At 50.6% G+C, this 20,375-nt stretch overlaps 1 protein-coding gene across 1 annotated transcript; it reads left to right on the plus strand.

Moving 5' to 3' along the window:
• The first annotated feature begins 3,903 nt into the window (after nucleotides 1–3,903).
• Nucleotides 3,904–8,510, plus strand: LOC137096848 (CREB3 regulatory factor-like). Its single transcript, XM_067467074.1, has 2 exons — nucleotides 3,904–3,988; nucleotides 8,038–8,510. Exons 1-2 carry the CDS (start codon nucleotides 3,913–3,915, stop codon nucleotides 8,499–8,501), a joined length of 540 nt encoding a protein of 179 aa, XP_067323175.1. The 5' UTR covers nucleotides 3,904–3,912; the 3' UTR covers nucleotides 8,502–8,510.
• Nucleotides 8,511–20,375: the final 11,865 nt, after the last annotated feature.

The raw sequence follows: 20,375 nt of genomic DNA on the forward strand, positions 1-20,375 counted from the left end.
CCCTCCGCAATGGCCTCCCTTCGCATCTTCCAGCATGGCTTCCTTTGGTGTCCCTCTCCAGCTTTTCTCCCCCAGGCTGAGCAGTGCGCACCCCCTTTCGTGGCCTCAGCTGCTCCTCAAAGACTGCCTGCCCTTTGGCCCCTTTGGTGGCCCTTCTCTGGACCCCTTCCATCTTGTCCATCTCCTCCTTGATGTGCTTTACCCTGGACACTGGGTGATTATTCCAGGTGAAAAGATCTGACCAAAGCAGAAGAAGAAGAAGAAGGGGGCACCAAGACCTCCCTCGATCTGGAGACTAGGCACCGAATGCAGCCTTGAATTGCATTGGCGTTTGAGTAGCTGCATCACACAGTTCTTGAGGCCCCTTGGGCTGTTCCCATGTGGACTGATACTGAGACACCCCCCCCCCCCCAAGTGCTGAGGTTTGGGAATGACCTATAGTTACCCTGGTCGACTTTGGAAGCCGGAAAAAGACCCCCGGCTGAGCAAGGCTGTCAGCCCCTCCTCGCATTCTCACTCCTGATGAATCCAAAGGAAGGCGAACCCAACCCCCAGCACAAATTAGAGATAGAGTCGTAGCATTGGAAAAGACCTCAAGGGCCATCCAGTCCAACCCTCTGCCAAGAAACAGGGAAAATGGGAGTGCAGATACACAGGTATGTGCTGGCAGCCTCCAAATCCCATGTTCCTGGCTTGGAAAGTGACGAAGCCCTTCATCCCAGAGTAACAACCCAGGAGATCTTTGCCACGAAATATGTAGCCAACATTATTTGCAAATGTGAGTAGATCAATAGGTACTGCCTTGGTGGGAAAGGAGAAAAGATGCTCCATGCAGTCACAATGGCCAGACGACCAGGAGGTGTCTACGGACAACGCAGGCTCCTTGGTGTGGAGATGGAGATGAGCGCTGCCTCCAGAGCCGGAAATGAAAGGAGAAGCCTTTGCCTTGGTCTGTGTCTTTGTGTGGCATTGTATGTCATTGTAATGTCTGCCTGTGTCTCTTTATATGTTGTAATCCACTCTGACTCCCCTCGGAGGGAAGGATGGAATATAAATATGTTGTTGTTGTTGTTGTTTCTCCTAAAGTAATCGCTTTCTATGTGAATGAGCTCCCGGGGCAGAAAGGGGTGGCGTGATACAGAAGGCAGGCTCAAGAATCCTTCCAATACAAAGCATAATTAAGTTTCCAACATACTGCACATCGATCACAAACTATAATGTCGTTTGAACCCATAAGACTGAGGATCGTACGAATCCCAGCCGTGTCTATTCTTTCAAATGTCTATAAAATGGCCACGTCCGTAACTGTGGGTCGTGCCAGCTTTGGGGATTCTTCCCTTGACATCCTTCTTGGGTCGATGGGTCAATAGACGATCTCTCGAACTCTGCATATCTATCAGATTGGTCATCGGAGCTTGGCACGAGGGGCTCAAAACCCCCCCCCCCCCAGATCTATGCGCCTATGCATTTCCTTTCTCCCTGTTGAGATGCATGTGGTTAGTTTGGGCCATCCTTTGGTAACTGGATCACATCATTTGCCCCAAAGAGAAAATTATCTCTGTATATGAGGCGCCTTGTGTTTGCTGACTATGACAGGTCGACCCTTCCTGTTCCAAAAGGCTTGGCATCAGAGGCTTTTCAGATTTCCCTCTTTTTGACCACCTGTATTTGCACATTCATAGCGGATGAGGCATGAGGAGGGGTCACTCCACGTCCAGTGGACACTGAGATTTCCCAAGGAGATTTTCTCCCACCACTTTCGGAAACTGAGTGGGAGAAAGAAGGGGGAGAGGCTGGTCCAAGTACCCGATGATGTGCACTAAATCAGGCCTGGGCAAACTTGGCCCCTGCAGGTGTTTTGGACTCCAACTCCCACAATTCCTAACAGGCCCTTTCCTCCCCCCCCCCCCCCCAGCCGCTTACTAAGATCTTCCGGAGGGGCCCTGCTCTCGGTCCCACCACCTTCGCAATCGCGTTTGATGGAAACAAGGGACAGGGCCTTCTCGGTGGTGGCTCCTCGGCTTTGGAATTCCCTCCCACAAGAGATTAGATCTGCTCCTTCCCTCCTGACCTTTAGGAAACTAACAAAAACCTGGCTTTGGAATATGGCATTTGAGGATTGAGTCAATAACCCTCGTCCACATGGAAGGATGAGGGTGAATTGTGATTGTATTGACGACTTGGCTTGTGTAATGTGATGATGATGTTTTTATTGTACTTATATTTTAATGTGACTGGACTGAAGTGACCGGACTGACCTTGAAGGAGCTGGGGGTGGTGACGGCCGACAGGGAGCTCTGGCATGGGCTGGTCCATGGGATCACGAAGAGTCGGAGACGACTGAACGAATGAACAACAATATTTTAATGTGTAATGATGATGCACTGTGCTGTTTTGTATATTGCTGTATATGAACACATGTTGTGGACCGGCCTGAGTCCCTCCTTGGAGGTGAGAATATAAAACTTCTAAATAAAATTAATTAATTAATTAATCCCCAAACACCTGAAGGGAGGGCCGAAGTTGGCCCGTGCCTGGCCTAAGGGAAGCGGCTCCCATGTAATGCAATGATATTTCAAAGCATGGAACAATGTGGTCGGATTAATGGGAACGGCCCAACGCAAGAAGTGTTTCCAAACCTCCTTCCCCAGTTCCCTCTCCCTCCTAGAATCATAGAATCCTAGAATCAAAGAGTTGGAAGAGACCTCCTGGGCCATCATCCAGTCCAACCCCATTCTGCCAAGAAGCAGGAATATTGCATTCAAAGCACCCCTGACAGATGGCCATCCAGCCTCTGTTGAAAAGCTTCCAAAGAAGGAGCCTCCACCACACTCCCTCCGGGGAAGGCAGAGAGTTCCACTGCTGAACGGCTCTCACAGTCAGGAAGTTCTTCCTCATGTTCAGGTGGAATCTCCTCTCTTGTAGTTTGAAGCCATTGCCCCATTGCGTCCTAACCTCCAGGGAAGCAGAAAGGAAGCTTGCTCCCTCCTCCTCCCTGTGGCTTCCTCTCACATATTTATACATGGCTATCATATCTCCTCTCGGCCTTCTTCAGGCTAAACATGCCCAGTTCCCTAAGCCGCTCCTCATAGGGCTTGTTCTCCAGACCCTTGATCATTTTAGTCGCCCTCCTCTGGACACATTCCAGCTTGTCAATGTCTCTCTTGAATGGTGGTGCCCAGAATTGGACACCATATTCCAGGTAAAGTGGTCTAACCAAAGCAGAATAGAGCATGGGGAGCATGACTTCCTTAGATCTAGACACTAGGCTCCTCTTGATGCAGGCCAAAATCCCATTGGCTTTTTTTGCCGCCACATCACATTCCTGGCTCATGTTCTCCTTCCTCCCCACGAGGACTCCAAGATCTTTTTCACGCGTCCTGCTCTCGAGCCAGGCCTCATCGTCCCCCATTCTGTCTCTTTGCATTTCATTTTTTCTGCCAAAGTGGAGTCTCTTGCATTATGTGGTCGGATTAATGGGAACGGTCCAACGCACGAAGTGTTTCCAAAGCTCCTTCCCCAGTTCCCTCTCCCTCCTGTCACCCATCATGAAATACGACCGTGTTCCTATTCTGTCACTCTGAACCTCAGTCATTGTAATAATGCCTGTTGTCAAAATGCCAGGCTTTCATAAAAGGAGGCTTGGCTTTGAGGGGTGTCTCTCTCCCGCATTGCACCCAGCCTCTCTGCTAATACACTGTCTAGGCACAATAAGGGCATTGATGGATGGAGATTGGTGGAGTAAAGGTGCGGACACTCAGTCATTGACACAGGTAATCCCAGGTGGATTATGGAGGGAGGCACCTCTCCCACAGTTACTTCCACCCCTCCCAGGCAGAGTCCACCCAGGGACCGTTTATATACCAGCATGGCTTGGCCCTTTCCTGGCATGGACGGGGCATCAACGCCGCCATGATCCCCTCTCGCTTTGGGCTCCTGATGGGCTCTTTCGTCCTCTGGAACGGACTTCTGGCCGCACCCCACGCCCGTGAGTAGCAAGACTGCCAGGCTGACCTGGAATCCTGGGGTCAGAAAGCTAATTTATTTATTAGGTTCTTGTGGGTTTTTTCGGGCTATAGAGCCATGTTCTAGAGGCATTCTCTCCTGACGTTTCGCCTGCATCTATGGCAAGCATCCTCAGACACCTCACAACCTCTGAGGATGCTTGCCATAGATGCAGGTGAAACATCAGGAGAAATGCCTCTGGAACATGGCTCTATAGCCCGAAAAAACCCACAAGAACCTAGTGATTCCAGCCATGAAAGCCTTCGACAATACAATTTATTTATGTATTTATTGACAGCTTTTCTATTCCGCCCTTCTGCTCACCCCGCAGCAGGGGACTCAGGGCGGATTACAGTGTACACATACATGGCAAACATTCAATGCCAATTTTTGACATACAAACATTGCGCTGTCGCACGCTGGGCCTGTGCATCAGACTAGACAGGACATAAATTCTGTGTGCCCAACGGGACGCCGGGGCTGCCTCAGATTAAAGGCCTTTGGATTTCCTTAAAACACAGTCTCTAGAATACTTAAAGGTTCAACAAAGTTCTTTATTAATGAAAACAAGCAGGTACTTTAAGGCTTTCTTAACAGTCTATTGGGTCTCTCAACCTTGTCCACTGGGAACAGGCACTATCTTCATGTTGTTGTTCATTCGTTCAGTCGTCTCCGACTCTTCGTGACCTCATGGACCAGCCCACGCCAGAGCTCCCTGTCGGCCGTCACCACCCCCAGGGTCTCCTTCAAGGTCAGTCCAGTCATTTCAAGGATGCCATCCATCCACCTTGCCCTTGGTCGGCCCCTCTTCCTTTTGCCTTCCACTTTCCCCAGCATCATTCCCTTCTCTGGGCTTTGCTGTCTCCTCATGATGTGGCCAAAGGACTTCAGCCGGGCTTTATTGACTGGAGGATGGACTGGTTGGATCTTCTCATTAGGAACATTAGGAAGAACTTCCTGACTGTGAGAGCCGTTCAGCAGTGGAACTCTCTGCCCCGGAGGGAGTGTGGTGGAGGCTCCTTCTTTGGAAGCTTTTAAGCAGAGGCTGGATGGCCATTTGTCAGGGGTGATTTGAATGCAATATTCCTGCTTCTTGGCAGAATGGGGTTGGACTGGATGGCCCATGAGGTCTCTTCCAACTCTTTGATTCTATGATTCTCGCAGTCCAAGGCACTCTCAGCACTTTCCTCCAACACCACAGCTCAAAAGCATCTCTCTTCCTCCGCTCAGCCTTCCCGAAGGTCCAGCTCTCACATCCGTAGGTGACTACTATGGGGAAGACCATGGCTTGGACTAGGCAATGGATCTTGGTTGCCAGTCTTCATATCTTCATAACTATCTTCATAAACTGTAACTAATGGGGAAATCCTTAATTTCTAATCTGAGCATTCTGTCTTTGCCTCTGTTGGCGTGGAGCCCCTGCACCCAGTACCGACTGCTTCTGGCTTCCGCGAGTGACCCTTACCAAGCAGAGCTTTGTAGACTTCCAGGGGAAAAAGGAGTTCAAGTTTCAGTGATGGCTGACTGAAGTCCCTCAGCGAAGGAGCTGTAAGGCTGTAGGATCCTCGGCCAAGCTGTGGGCTGTATATCTCCCCAGCCAAGCCGTAGAAGACGAAGCTTTCTACAGGAGCTCTTGGTATTATGTCCTGCATGGAAAGCTTCTCTGTGTGGACTGAACCAAAAAGGCTCCTATTCCCTCCAAAACCCCCAAAAGGGGGCAGGACTAGGGAACCTAACTAAAATTGACAGGTGGCTTGCCCTATGATTGCAGCCAAAAGAATCCACCTATCTGCAGAGTCCCTGAAACTTAGGACTATAACAAACATTAAATGCAAAGCAAACAAAATTAGAGCTCCTAGTGCAGTTGTACCTGCACAAACATATACAGACCTACACAGAGGCTATTTAACTTTTTCTGGCCGCCAGGGGAGCTGTCGCTCTCATCGTCCATCTGCGACACTGATGAAGCACTTCCGCATTCCCCGCATGCTTCCCCGCTGGAATGCTTTGCTGGAGTCTTCTTTATAGCCTCATAAATCAGTTAATTTAGTTAATTTAGCCTCCCCACACTAATTTTCCTACTTGACAGATGCAACTGTCTTTTGGGTTGCAAAGGTCGACAACAGGCTACACACAATTGGTTGGAAACCCACTCCCACCCGGGCTGGCTTCGAACTCATGACCTTTTTGGTCAGAGTGATCTTAATGCAGCTGACACTCAGCCAGCTGCGCCACAATCCCAATGCTAAGGCAATGCTAGGCTGCATCCCACTCACGTCTGCGTTGGTCAGACCTGGGATTATAGCCCTGCATCCAGTTCTGGGCCAGTATGCTTCAAGGGGGAGGCAGGCAAGAGGGAAGGGTCCCAAGAAGGGCAGTGGGCCCAGAACTTGCAAAGCAGGGCAGGTTCTGGGGAGATCTGGCCTGGCGGTTTGACCTGGAGGCATCTGGTGAAGAAGGATAGGATGGGGAGGGGGCTGTTTCTTCATGCCAATCTTGCCACATGTGCATCTTCAGTCCTTGAAACAAGGCCAGAGTCCAGACCAGAGCAAGCCTGTCTGCAATGATCTCGATGATGGGCCTTGTTTGTGGCTGCTCCACAGAGGAGGATCCAATGCCCAGTGGGCTACCATGGCAACAAAGGCCAAATAGCTTCTGAGGTTTGGAGACCAGTGCAATGGACTTCCTCAGAGGAGACCAGGTGGATCTGCCCTGTAGAATGAAGACCACGGCTCAGTCCTAGGCACTCACGGGAGTTGTCCAAAGTTTCATGGACAGAATCACTGAGTTGCTGTGAATTTTTCAGGCTGTATGGCTACGTTCCGGTAGCATTCTCTCCTAACCTTTGCCTGTATCTGTGGATAGCAACCTCAGAGGTTCTAGCCTTTGAAGATGCCAGCCACAGAGGCAGGCGAAACATTAGAATCATAGAATCCTAGAGTGGGAAGAGACCTCACGGGCCATCAAACTACAAGAGAGGAGATTCCACCTGAACACGAGGAAGACCTTCCTGACTGTGAGAGCCGTTCAGCAGTGGAACTCTCTGCCCCGGAGGGAGTGTGGTGGAGGCTCCTTCTTTGGAAGCTTTGAAGCAGAGGCTGGATGGCCATCTGTCGGGGGTGCTTTGAATGCAATATTCCTGCTTCTTGGCAGAATGGGGTTGGACTGGATGATGGCCCAGGAGGTCTCTTCCAACTCTAGGATTCTATGATTCTATGATTCTATGATCATCGGTGGCGCAGTGGGTTAAAGCGCTGAGCTGCTGAGCTTGTTGATCGAAAGGTCGCAGGTTCGATTCCGGGGAGCGGCGTGAGCTTCCGCTGTCAGCCCTAGCTTCTGCCAACCTAGCAGTTCGAAAACATGCGAATGTGAGTAGATCAATAGGTACCGCTCCGGCGGGAAGGTAACTGCGCTCCATGCAGTCATGCCCGTGGCCACATGACCTTGGAGGTGTCTACGGACAACGCTGGCTCTTCGGCTTAGAATTGGAGATGAGCGCCAGAGTCCCAGAGTCAGGCATGACTGGACTTAATGTCAGGGGACTACCTTTACCTTTACCTTATGATCATCCAGTCCAACCCCATTCTGCCAAGAAGCAGGAATATTGCATTCAAAGCACCCCTGACAGAGGGCCATCCAACCTCTGTTTAAAAGCCTCCAAAGAAGGAGCCTCTACTACACCACATTAGAAGAGTATGCTACTGGAACATGGCCATATAGCCCGAAAAACTCAGAGTAATTTCACTCATGAGAGTAGTAGTTTCCCAAGGCCTTTTGCCTTCTCTGCCCAAAACTGCTGGTCCCTCACCAAACTGCAACTCCCTGTATTCCATAGCATCGAGCCATGGCAGTGAACGTGGGTCCAAACTGAATTCATCATGGGGTGCCAATGCATGCTAAGCCAAGCCTGGCAGTGGGTTCATCCACAGCGGAGGGTGGGCTAGATGACCTTTGTAGCCTCTTCCTGTTTTGTGAGGAGTGGGAGTAGGGATCCTGACGCGTTCTCTGTTTTCCATTCTCTTCCATCTTCAGAGATCTCGGCAAAGCCACCCGGATCTCTTGCCCAGCACAACGCACTCTCGAAGGAGACAAGGTTCATCGCCAACGAAAGAGCTGAACCTGAGAAGAAGTCCGTCTCCATTGATGTGGTTGTGAGGCCGATGTCCAGCTCTGGGCAGACAGGCAACGGTGGGTCTGGAGAGAAGCAGAGAACCGGAGAAATGGCAGGTGTCCAGGTAGAAAGTGCTGGAACCGTGGATCCCACACCTGCTGAAAACATCCCTGCAAGCCCATTGCTAGGTGAGAAACCCACCAAAATACCAGAATATGAAGAAGAAGAGGATGAGGATGATGATGAGGATGATGATGAAGCTGAGGAGCATGAAGCTGAAGAGGCTGATGATGACTATGATGCTGCTGAAGATGCCGAAGAGGCAGATGATGATGACAATGACGATGATGGTGGTGGTGGTGGTGATGATGGAGAACGCCTGTGACCCCAGATGGAGATGGAGACCAGAGGGTGGGTTTTGGGGAGCAGGAAGGGGTGGGGTGTCATCCTGAAGAAGGTGGCAGTGCTGGGGAACCCTTGGGCAACGCATGGCAGGATGCTGGGAGGAGACCCCAGCTGGACGCACTGGTTTATTCTGGGGTGCCAGGCAGGGCCAACTGGGAATGTTTCCCTTCTTTGGGTGTTTCTAAGCAGAGGCTGGATGGCCATTGGTTGGGAGGGCTTTGCTTGATGGCGGAAGGGGAGGCAGGCTGTGTGGCCCTTGGGGCCCCCTCCAGTTGTATGGTTCTGTGGTCAACGTCAAGCAGAAGCATACCATCCTGGAGGACCTGGAAAGTTGTTGTTCATTCGTTCAGTTGTCTCCGACTCTTCGTGACCTCATGTACCAGCCCACGCCAGAGCTCCCTGTCAGCCGTCACCACCCCCAGGGTCTCCTTCAAGGTCAGTCCAGTCACTTCAAGGATGCCATCCATCCACCTTGCCCTTGGTCGGCCCCTCTTCCTTTTGCCTTCCATGTTCCCCAGCATCATTCCCTTCTCTAGGCTTGGCTGTCTCCTCCTGATGTGGCATTCAAAGGACTTCCGCTTTCCCTCTTGTCTCCTTCCCTCCAGTGAGCTTTAGTCGGGCTTTCTTTCCTGGAGGATGGTCTGGTTGGATCTTCTCGCAGTCCAAGGCACTCTCAGAACTTTCCTCCAGCACCACAGCTCAAAAGCATCTCTCTTCCTTGGCTCAGCCTTCCCGAAGGTCCAGCTCTCACATCCGTAGGTGACTACTATGGGGAAGACCATGGCTTGGACTAGGCAATGGATCTTTGTTGCCAGTCTTCATATCTTCATAACTATCTTCATAAACTGTAACTAATGGGGAAATCCTTAACTTCTAATCTGGGCAGTCTGTCTTTGCCTCTGTTGGCGTGGAGCCCCTGCATCCGGTACCAACTGCTTCTGGCTTCCGCGAGTGACCCTTACCAAGCAGAGCTTTGTAGACTTCCAAGGGAAAAGGAGTTCAGGTTTCGGTGATGGCTGGCTGAAGTCCCTCAGCGAAGGAGCTGTAAGGCTGTATGATCCTCGGCCAAGCTGTGGGCTGTATATCTCCCCGGCCAAGCCATAGAAGATGAAGCTTTCTACAGGAGCTCTTGGTGTTATGTCCTGCATGGAAAGCTTCTCTGTGTGGACTGAACCAAAAAGGCTCCTATTCCCTCCAAAACCCCAAAAAGGGGGCAGGACTGGAAAGGACCTGGAAAGTTATTGTTCATTCGTTCAGTTGTCTCCAACTCTTTGTGACCTCATGGACCAGCCCATGCCAGAGTTCCCTGTCGGCCGTCACCACCCCCAGGGTCTCCTTCAAGGTCAGTCCAGTCCCTTCAAGGATGCCATCCATCCACCTTGCCCTTGGTCGGCCCCTCTTCCTTTTTCCTTCCACTTTCCCCAGCATCATTCCCTTCTCCAGGCTTTGCTGTCTCCTCATGATGTGGCATTCAAAGGACTTCCACTTTGTCTCTAGTCTCCTTCCCTCCAATGAGCTTTATCGGGCTTTCTTTCCTGGAGGATGGACTGGTGGGATCTTCTCGCAGTCCAAGGCACTCTCAGCACTTTCCTCCAACACCACAGCTCAAAACCTGGAAAGTACCCAAAGGGCATGCCTCTCTAGTATTTCTATTTCTTCTATGATCAACTCCTGGTGGAAGCATACCCTAGAGACTGTCAGAGTGAGACCCTTGGGGTCTATGCACAGTGGAATTGAGGTTACCAGATCACACAGACGCAGAACAGGACTCACCGCAGTTATCAGTTGCAAAAATAACAAAGTTTACTTAGCACATCTTAAGACAGGTCTACTTCCAAGCGGGCTGCATCATGAAGACTACAAATCACAGCACACAACAGTTTTGAGACCATCGGCTTATCTCAGTTCTCTCTGGCTGTAGACCGGCAACTCCCTAGTTTTTCCCAGACAGAGGGAATTGGTCATCTTACTTCTGCCAAGGTCTTTTCTCCTCTGCCTCTCTGCCTCTTACTACAATTCCAGCATACAATTGAACATAACTGAATCCATTTTGAATACATATGAACACGATTGTTAAACATATTGAAACACATTGAAAAACATACATGCGTACTTTCAATAATCCTGACAGAAACCCGCTGGTGCAGGAAAGCACCCTGGAGATGACTGGCCTTGCAGAGCAGAGGTTTCATAGAATCCTAGACTCCTAGAGTTGGAAGAGACCTGCTGGCCCATCATCCAGTTGAACCCCATTCTGCCAAGAAGCAGGAGTATTGCATTCAAATCACCCCTGACAGATGGCCATCCAGCCTCTGTTTCAAAGCTTCCAAAGAAGGAGCCTCCACCACACTCCCTCCGGGGAAGGCAGAGAGTTCCACTGCTAAACGGCTCTCACAGTCAGGAAGTTAGAATCCTAGAATCATTGCATTTGGAGAGACCTGGTGGGTCATCCAGTCCAACCCCATTCTGCCAAGAAGCAGGAATATTGCATTCAAAGCACCCCTGACAAATAGCCATCCAGCCTCTGCTTAAAAGCTTCCAAAGAAGGAGCCTCCACCACACTCCCTCCAGGGCAGAGAGTTCCACTGCTGAATGGCTCTCACATTCAGGAATCATAGAATCCTAGAGTGGGAAGAGACCTCCTGGGCCATCATCCAGTCCAACCCCCTTCTGCCAAGAAGCAGGAATATTGCATTCAAATCACCCCTGACAGATGGCCATCCAGCCTCTGTTTCAAAGCTTCCAAAGAAGGAGCCTCCACCACACTCCCTCCGGGGAAGGCAGAGAGTTCCACTGCTAAACGGCTCTCACAGTCAGGAAGTTAGAATCCTAGAATCATTGCATTTGGAGAGACCTGGTGGGTCATCCAGTCCAACCCCATTCTGCCAAGAAGCAGGAATATTGCATTCAAAGCACCCCTGACAGATGGCCATCCAGCCTCTGCTTAAAAGCTTCCAAAGAAGGAGCCTCCACCACACTCCCTCCAGGGCAGAGAGTTCCACTGCTGAATGGCTCTCACATTCAGGAATCATAGAATCCTAGAGTGGGAAGAGACCTCCTGGGCCATCATCCAGTCCAACCCCCTTCTGCCAAGAAGCAGGAATATTGCATTCAAATCACCCCTGACAAATGGCCATCCAGCCTCTGCTTAAAAGCTTCCAAAGAAGGAGCCTCCATCACGCTCCCTCCGGGGAAGGCAGAGAGTTCCACTGCTGAATGGCTCTCACAGTCAGGAAGTTCTTCCTCATGTTCAGATGCAATCTCCTCTCTTGTGCTGGGTTGCGCAGGGAGGGAGGGAGGGAGCCACAAGGGGGCAGTGCAGCGCAGAGGAGAGGAAGCCACCCTCCTGGCTTTAGCCCTGGAAGGCACTCACCTGTGCCCTGAAGCTCACCTGGGCATCACAAGGATCCAGAATAGAATCATGGAGTTGGGAGAGGCCGCAAGGGCCAGCTAGCCCAACCCCCTGCCCGGCAGGGAAAGCACCACCCAAGCCCCCCCCCCCACCCCCCTGGCAGGTGGCCATCCCTGCACTCTCCTTTCTCCTCCTTTCTTGGCGCCCTTATTCCTCTCTGCTTCTGTTGCAAAATCCAGGCGCCGTTCTTCCCAGGAGAGGTCATGTCTTCCCTGTGCCCTTGGCAATTAACTGGCCAAAGCGTTGAAGCTTAAAAAACAAACAGTCTTCAAAAGTTTCTGCTCCAACTGAGCAGCTTTTATCTTTATTTACATTTCAAATATTTGGAATTGAATAGAATTTACTCAGTCCATTTCTCAAAAGAGCAAGAATAATGGCCATAGAATCATAGAATCATAGAATCCTAGAATCCTAGATTTGGAAGAGACCTCATGGGCCATCCAGTCCAACCCCATTCTGCCAAGAAGCAGGAATATTGCATTCAAATCACCCCTGACAGATGGCCATCCAGCCTCTGCTTCAAAGCTTCCAAAGAAGGAGCCTCCACCACACTCCCTCCGGGGCAGAGAGTTCCACTGCTGAATGGCTCTCACAGTCAGGAAGTTCTTCCTCATGTTCAGATGGAATCTCCTCTCTTGTAGTTGGAAGCCATTGTTCCCTTGCATCCTAGTCTCCAGGGAAGCAGAAAACAAGCTTGCTCCCTCCTCCTCCCTGTGGCTTCCTCTCACATATTGATACATGGCTCTCATCATGTCTCCTCTCAGCCTTCTCTTCTTCAGGCTAAACATGCCCAGCTCCTTAAGCCGCTCCTCATAGGGCTTGTTCTCCAGACCCCTGATCCTTTGAGTCGCCCTCTTCTGGACACATTCCAGCTTGTCAACATCTCTCTTGAATTGTGGTGCCCAGAATTGGACACAATATTCCAGGTGTGGTCTAACCAAAGCAGAATAGAGCATGGGGAGCATGACTTCCCTAGATCTAGGCACTAGGCTCCTCTTGATGCAGGCCAACATCCCATTGGCTTTTTTTTGCCGCCACATCACATTGTTGGCTCATGTTTAACTTGTTGTCCACGAGGACTCCAAGATCTTTTTCACACGTACTGCTCTCACAGTGCTTTGAATGCAATTTTCCTGCTCCTTGGCAGAATGGGGTTGGACTGGATGACCAATGAGGTCTCTTCCAACTCGAGGGTTCTAGGATTCTATGGCCGATCCTTGACCTAGAAGTTGCTCCTTATCACCTCCTTCATTCCAACCCAGCCTGCAGTGGTGACATGTGTTCTCGCTTCCTTTCAGATCTGCCCATGCTCTTCCCATTCCAGTGGCTTAACTGGTTCATGGCTGGCAGCATGGGTCTTGACCCTAACTTACACAACCCTTTGTCTGTACCACCGACACCCTCTGGGTCCTCCTGAGGAGCTTCGGGTGGAGCTCCTGCTGCTGCTTCCTTGTGGCAGTTTTGCAAACGGTACGGCCAGGCCAATGTACCCAAAACTGGCCTCTCCATGGGATTGTTATGGGGCCATTTAGAATGGCGATGTGGACAAAGGCACCCTTTTCATTTCATCAGAGGCAGCCTGTGCTCTGCAGGGAGGGAGGCTTGTGCTGGGCTTCATGGAGACAGCGGTCAGAATGTAGGAGGGACTGACAATCCTCAGCTGTTACCTTTGAAGCAACAGGAGCCAGATGTTGTGACTCAGTCTGAGCCTGAATCTGAGTCTGAACTTTCTGGGTCTGCTGGGTCTTCTGAGGCTGATGGGTTACAGATTTCTGTACATGTTACGGACGGGGCTGGTAGTGAGGCTTCTGAAGGAGAAACAGCATGCCCGTTCCCCGGGGGAACTGAATGTGCCTTTAGATAAAGATAGTGAAACAACTCCACAACTTCAGGAGGATCCTTTCGGTTCCCAGACTGATGAGGCCCAGCTGGCCGGAGATAATGAGTTGCTTAGCCTTGATGATAAGACTGAATTAATGACTAGACAAGATCGTTTACAATTAAGAGTCCGTAGAAGTTCCCGTCTGGGCAGCAGGCGTGAAGCCAAAGGTCAGCGCAATGCTTTTATGTTTGGGAAAACTATGTAATGATGCAGCCGACAGGCAATCCCTGTCAGTCCAACGTTGCTCTTCCCATGTTAACTTCTGTGCATTTACCTTGGCTTTCGGCAGCACGCCTCTGGCTTCTTGAGACTTGGATCTTGTTCCTGTTTGTACCTGTTTACCATGGACTCTTGTTTGACCGTTGCCAAGGGATTATGCTTCATGGTTTTGCTTTTGAATCTTGGGAACTTTGCCTTTACATTTAAGACTCTGTTTTGCCTATGGAACTTTGCATTTCTATTCCTCTGTTTTGATTTTGCTTTTACTCAATAAACTACAAAACCTACAGCCAGAGGCGGCCCTAGGTAATTTGCAACGGTAAGCAAACAGTATTTTGGTGCCCCCCCCCCCAACCAATTATTGATATATATATTCTGTTCGTGGTGGGAGTTCTGTGTGCCATATTTGGTTCAGTTCCATCATTGGTGGAGTTCAGAATGCTCTTTGATTGTAGGTGAACTGTACATCCCAGTAACTACACTTGCCACATTTGCTCCCTTGCCTGGCCCACTTTGGGTCCAGAGGCATGCCTGAAGACCCGGCGTGTGCACCAAAAGTCACCTCTTCTCTTGACTTTCTCCTCAGCCATTGGGACCGAGAGAGAGAGAGAGAGAGGTGGAGATGCCCACCTTTCCTGAAGGTAGGCCAAAAACAAAGGAGGGAGCGGAGGTGGGAGATACCTCCAGCCAGAGGGGCTCTCTCTCTCTCTCTCTCTCTCTCTCTCTCTCGGTCCCAATGGCTGAAGAGAAAGTCAGGAGAAGAGGCGACTTTTGGTGCGCACGCTGGGGTCTTCAGACACGCCTCCGGACCCGATTGGGGAGAGGAGAGGAGGCGGCTGGAGCGCCGTGGGATCGGGAAAGGGAGCCGGTCATGGGGAAGGGATCGAACGCGGAGAACAATTGAATACCGGCTCTGCTTGTGCACTCGGTGGTCGGGTGGAGCAGGAACGAGAGGGGCGAGGCAAGGCTCAAGGGCCCGGCCCCTTTGGGAAGAGGATTGCCCGGCAGCGAGGCAAGAAAGCCGAGGCTCCCCCCGGACTGCGAGGGCTGTTGTGAGCTGAGGGGGGCTCCTCAAGTGACGGTGGCGGGGCATTTACAGAGGTGCCTCTGCGCCCCTGGCAAAAAAAGAGTTCTGCGACCGCTTACTTTGCGTAATGGAAGAACTGCCCCTGCCTACAGCCTTGGTGTGAGTTGTTGTCTTGAGCAAGGTGGAAACTACCCTGAGTTGCAACACCAGATGAGTTTCCTTTGGGGGTCTTTCCAGCCTCTCCTTCCCTTCTTGAACCCGGGAGCACTGAGCCGGGCCCAGCCTTTCAGTGAGGACACTTCCCCTTCGTCAGCAATGCTTCTGCTTCCTCTCTGCGCTTGGATGCCACATACAGGGCATCACATAATCCATCAATGAAGATGCTTATCTATAACTGTATCAGCCAATCCATTAAAAAGCAACTTGCAGGTGCCACCGCTCGCTCGATCGTTTATTGCAACCCACAGCCTGTCAATCTCCTGCCTCCATTTCACAATTCACAGTCACAAGGTGACACACTCTATCCCAGGTATGGGCAAACTCAGCTGAAGCAGCGGAGGGGGAAAAGCAAAGGGTCCGAGGCTGTGAGGAAGGGTGGGAGTTGCAGTCCAGAACACCCAGAGGGAGGGAGAGAGGGAGGGCCAGAGTTTGACCACACCTGGTGTGAATGTGCCCTGATTCTGAAGAAAGAGGTACAGAGAATTTGCCTCTGAGAAGGTCACCAAAGCAAAACGGGGTTTACAAGCCAGTATTTTGCATTGTCCCAAGCTTCCCCTAAAAGGATGGGATGTGTTCCTACATTTAGCCACTGGCAACATTGGGCAAACTTTAAAGAGCTCAACCACAAAAGAGCAACACCTCTTTGGACCTGTTATTCAGGGAGGAAACATGGCACGGGGAAAATCCTGATGGAAATCGAGAGCTTGTTTTGCTGCAAATGAGGAACGGGTGCGGATTCCATGTTTTTTTTTTGTTGTCATGTCAGGAGCAACTGGAGAAACTACAAGTCGCTTCTGGTGTGAGAGAATTGGCCATCTGCAAGGACGTTGCCCAGGGGATGCCCGGATGTTTTGATGTTTTATCATCCTTCTAGGAGGCTTCTCTCATGTCCCCGCATGGGGAGCTGGAGCTGATAAAGGGAGCTCATCTGCACTCTCCCCGGATTCGAACCTGCGACCTGTCAGTCTTCAGTCCTGCCGGCGCAGGGGTTTAACCCACTGGACCACCAGGGATTCCATGGTGACTCAAGAGGATCTGGCCAGAGAGTCCTAGCAGCATAGGATGCTGGAACTGGAGAGACCCCCCAAAGGTCCTTCAGCCCAACCTCATCCTACCAGGATTCAAGCTCTCCCAACAGATGGCCTGTGGCGGAATGAAAATCACGGGTAGCTCATGCTTTTTCCCAGTCCTCACACTGGGGCTGGATGGCCATCTGTCAGGGGTGATTTGAATGCAATATTCCTGCTTCTTGGCAGAATGGGGTTGGACTGGATGATGGCCCAGGAGGTCTCCTCCAACTCTTTGATTCTATGATTCTATGATTCTTGCCTGAGAAAAAATATGCCACACAGATGATCAATAAAGAACAGAAAATTTACTCTTTAAAATGCAGAGCAACAGATATACAGTCGTGTGAACGGTTGCATTGACTCACACAATGTCCTTTGAGAGAGATTCAAGTGGTCTTCTGGTGTCCGTGCTGGAAGACCTCCTTCCGGCAGCCCAGGAGCAAAATCGCCCTGAGCTCCTGCCTAAATATGTAACTGTTGCCAAACTCCCAGGCTCAGCTAGTCTGTTGGGCGCAGACCAACCAATCAGCTTCATACTTTGCATTTTCAGTTAACCCACTCACCAACTGATTTTTACATGTTATAACGTGGTCAGTCATCCATCCTATGCTTAAAAAACTTTAGGAGAAAGAAGGAGACTCCACTGGACTCCCCGGCAGCAGTGGATTTCTGGTCATCCGGGGGTTGATCCCAATATGAGGGCGGATCAAAAAGTTTTGCCTCCTGAGTCATAAAAACGTTATGAATGTATCTATCACAGCAGAAATTGCTCCAGATGCTAGCCTGAACTCTCCTCTACGCAAAAGTACTGTTCAACACCGTCACCATCCACCTGTACACATTCGCACCACCATTTAATCAAAACCATTTTGGAAAAAATTGGGGTTTTGCTTCGTGACCCATGATTTCAAATCTTTTTTACCACCATTCAAGTCATTGAATCTGAAACCACGTTGGTTGCCTTTCAGGGGTCCAAACAGGTCAGAGTCAAAAGGGGCCAAATCACCAACTTTCTTCAAGCGAGGATGGATTCAGTGAGCAACCTTCTTTGGATTCAATGACGTCTCTTTTTTTTTTGAACTTCAGATTCATGGTTCTAATCAATTAGTTGGAAAAAGGAAAGACTATACCAGTTGAGTAAGGTGACCTCTCTCAAATCGTGCACAGATGGGAAAGAAAGTAACGTTAGAGCGATAGAGGCATGACTTTTTGACCCACCCTCCTATTTCATGGAATCCGAGAGTTGGAAGAGACCCCCAAAGGTGATCCAGTCTGACCCTTGGGGTTCATTGCAGTCTAGGAACCCAAAATGCATCCACCTGATTTTGGCTGCATCACGCAGGTGAGGTGTTTAATAATTCCGGCATTTCTGTAGGAAGGAAAATTGGAGCCGACTCGCTCAGCCTGGAGAACCAGTGCGGTTGCATCACTGAGCCACGCAGAGCGAGAATGCCCACACGTTGGTTGCGGGAAGGAGGAAGGAACTCATTGGCACAGGATGTGGCCAAGCCAGGAATGGGCACGATGGAACGGGCGCCAGGTGCGACTGACTAGGAAGCCTCGTGGAGCAGGTGGGTGGTGGGGTCTGGAGGTCTTTCAGCAGAGGCCTTGCTTGGACAGCGGAGGAGACCTTCCCGGGCAGAGGGCTCGGATGGGTGACCCTTGGGGTCCCTTCCAAATCTGTGACTCCTTGACCCCCTAGTAGTCTTGGCAAGGGGAGGGGGCTCTTCTGGGTCAGCAAAGCAACCCACGGAACTCTCAAGCTGGGTTCCCACCTGGGGCTGCAGAGGAGGAGGATGACGACAACAACAGTAATAGTCATGGTAATAATAATGATGACGCATTTAATTTCTTACTTGCCTCTCTCCATGGCTCGAGCAGGTTACAACGCAATTGAAACACCACAGACTACAACACAAAACCATTTAAAGCACATACATGAACACATACAGACCAGGCATGGTCCCACTTCGGTCCTCCCTCCAGGTGTCTTGGACTCCAACTCCCACCATTCCCAACAGCCAAAACACCTGGAGGGAGGGCCAAAGTGGGACCATGCCTGGTGTAGACATAGGGTTAAAACATTCTCCAGAGGCACCAGGAGAAAGCAAAATGGGCTTCCTTTGTGGTGGGTTTCATCCCTGGACTGCACAAGTCTCCAGTCCTCAATGAGGAGCTATAGATACAGATATAGGATTCGAGTGAGGGATTCCTCTCCCCACATTCCTAAGCATGGTTCTCCCAGAAGAGGCCTTTGTCTTCTTCTTGCTGGCCACTATCTCCTCCCTCATTTGAAGAAGTAACAATAGAATCTCACAAACTCTGAGGATGCTTGCCATAAATGCGGGTGAAATGTCAGGAGAGAGTGCTTCTAGAACATGGCTATATAGCCCAAAAAACCTACAACAACTCAGTGATTCCAGCCATGAAAACCTTCAACAATACATTTAACAATAGAATCTCTGTGAGGGATGAGGTAACTTCCCCTTCAAAGACGTTTTTATTGCCCTGGGTTTTGGCCATGGGGTCTTCCTCTATTGTTGACTCTCTCTCTCTTTCTCTGCCTTTGTCTTCCTTCCAGCGAGGACGCATTTTGCCTTTCTCCAGGCAAAATGTAGCTGCATGGATACTTTTGTGATTTTATCCTTTCACCTTCTTTCAAAGATGAGCTTAGCCAACTAGTGAGCTCCAAGACCATTTTCTATCTAGAATGGATTTCCTTTCTTGAATAAATAAATAAATTTTGGCCTGCATCAATAGGAGAATAGCGTCTAGATCCAGGGAAGTCATGCTCCCCATGCTCTATTCTCCCTTGGTTGGGCCACATTATCTGGAATATTGTGTCCAGTTCTGGGCACCACAATTGAAGGGAGAGGTTGACTCTAAGATGGAACGTGTCCAGAGGAGGGCGACTCAAATGATCAAGGGTCTGGAGAACAAGCCCTATGAGGAGCGGCTTAAGGAGCTGGGCATGTTTAGCCTGGAGAAGAGAAGGCTGAGAGGAGACATGATGAGAGCCATGTATAAATGTGTGAGTGTCCAGAGGAGGGCGACTCAAATGATCAAGGGTCTGGAGAACAAGCCCTATGAGGAGTGGCTTAAGGAGCTGGGCATGTTTAGCCTGGAGAAGAGAAGGCTGAGAGGAGACATGATGAGAGCCATGTATAAATGTGTGAGTGTCCTGAACACGAGGAAGAACTTCTTGACCATGAGAGCCGTTCAGCAGTGGAACTCTCTGCCTCGGAGTGTGGTGGAGGCTCCTTCTTTGGAAACTTTGAAACAGAGGCTGGATGGCCATCTGTCAGGGATGCTTTGAATGCAATATTCCTGCTTCTTTGCAGAATTGGGTTGGACTGGATGATGGCCCAAGTGGGTCTCTTCCAACTCTTTGATTCTGTGATTCTATGAAATATTTTGAACCTAAAGTTCTGCCTCTGCATTCCTGGCCCATCTTGTTCAATGGAAGGTAATCCTGACCCAGCACACGTAAGTTTCTGCTGGTTATGAAGTGCATTTGTGGTGGCATCACCCCACAGGAGGGTTATTTGTTGATTCCCAAGAGGTCTGATTCCCAACACTTTGAGGCCGAGTGGGCTTCCTATGGGTCCTGCTCCTCCACCTCTCTGGATCTTGGCTGAAGGCTGCTCCTGCACTTTGCTTCTCTCTCTCCTTTCCTCGTTGGGGATGCCACCTGTGCAGGTGTCCCTTCTCCTCCAGGTGTGGGACGTCCTCCTTCCCTCCTTCCTTCCTTCCCTCCCAGGTGGCTCCTCCCAGGGACGCCTTCTCCCTGCTTGCCTCCATCCTGGCTGGCATTTGGGGCTCAGGCTCTGCTCTGCAAGGACAGCCCTGCCATGACCCCCCACCAGCTGTGGCTCCTCCTGGGGGCCCTTCTCCTCTGCAAGGCGCTCCTGGCTGCGCCCCACACACGTGAGTAGCCATCCCCAGAATACATCTTACAGAGGTAAAGATAAAGGTTTCCCCCTGACATTAACTCTGGGGGTTGGTCCTCGCCTCCATTTCTAAGC

The sequence above is a fragment of the Anolis sagrei genome, chromosome 4 (assembly GCF_037176765.1).
Source record: "Anolis sagrei isolate rAnoSag1 chromosome 4, rAnoSag1.mat, whole genome shotgun sequence".
Taxonomy (NCBI): Eukaryota; Metazoa; Chordata; class Lepidosauria; order Squamata; family Dactyloidae; genus Anolis; species Anolis sagrei.

Excerpts from the sequence above, each read along its gene's own strand:
- LOC137096848 (XM_067467074.1), top strand. The coding sequence starts at position 3,913 with ATGATCCCCTCTCGCTTTGGGCTCCTGATGGGCTCTTTCGTCCTCTGG. Across the intron at positions 3,989-8,037 it reads TCTGGCCGCACCCCACGCCC|AGATCTCGGCAAAGCCACCC; the intron begins GTGAGTAGCAAG and ends TTCCATCTTCAG.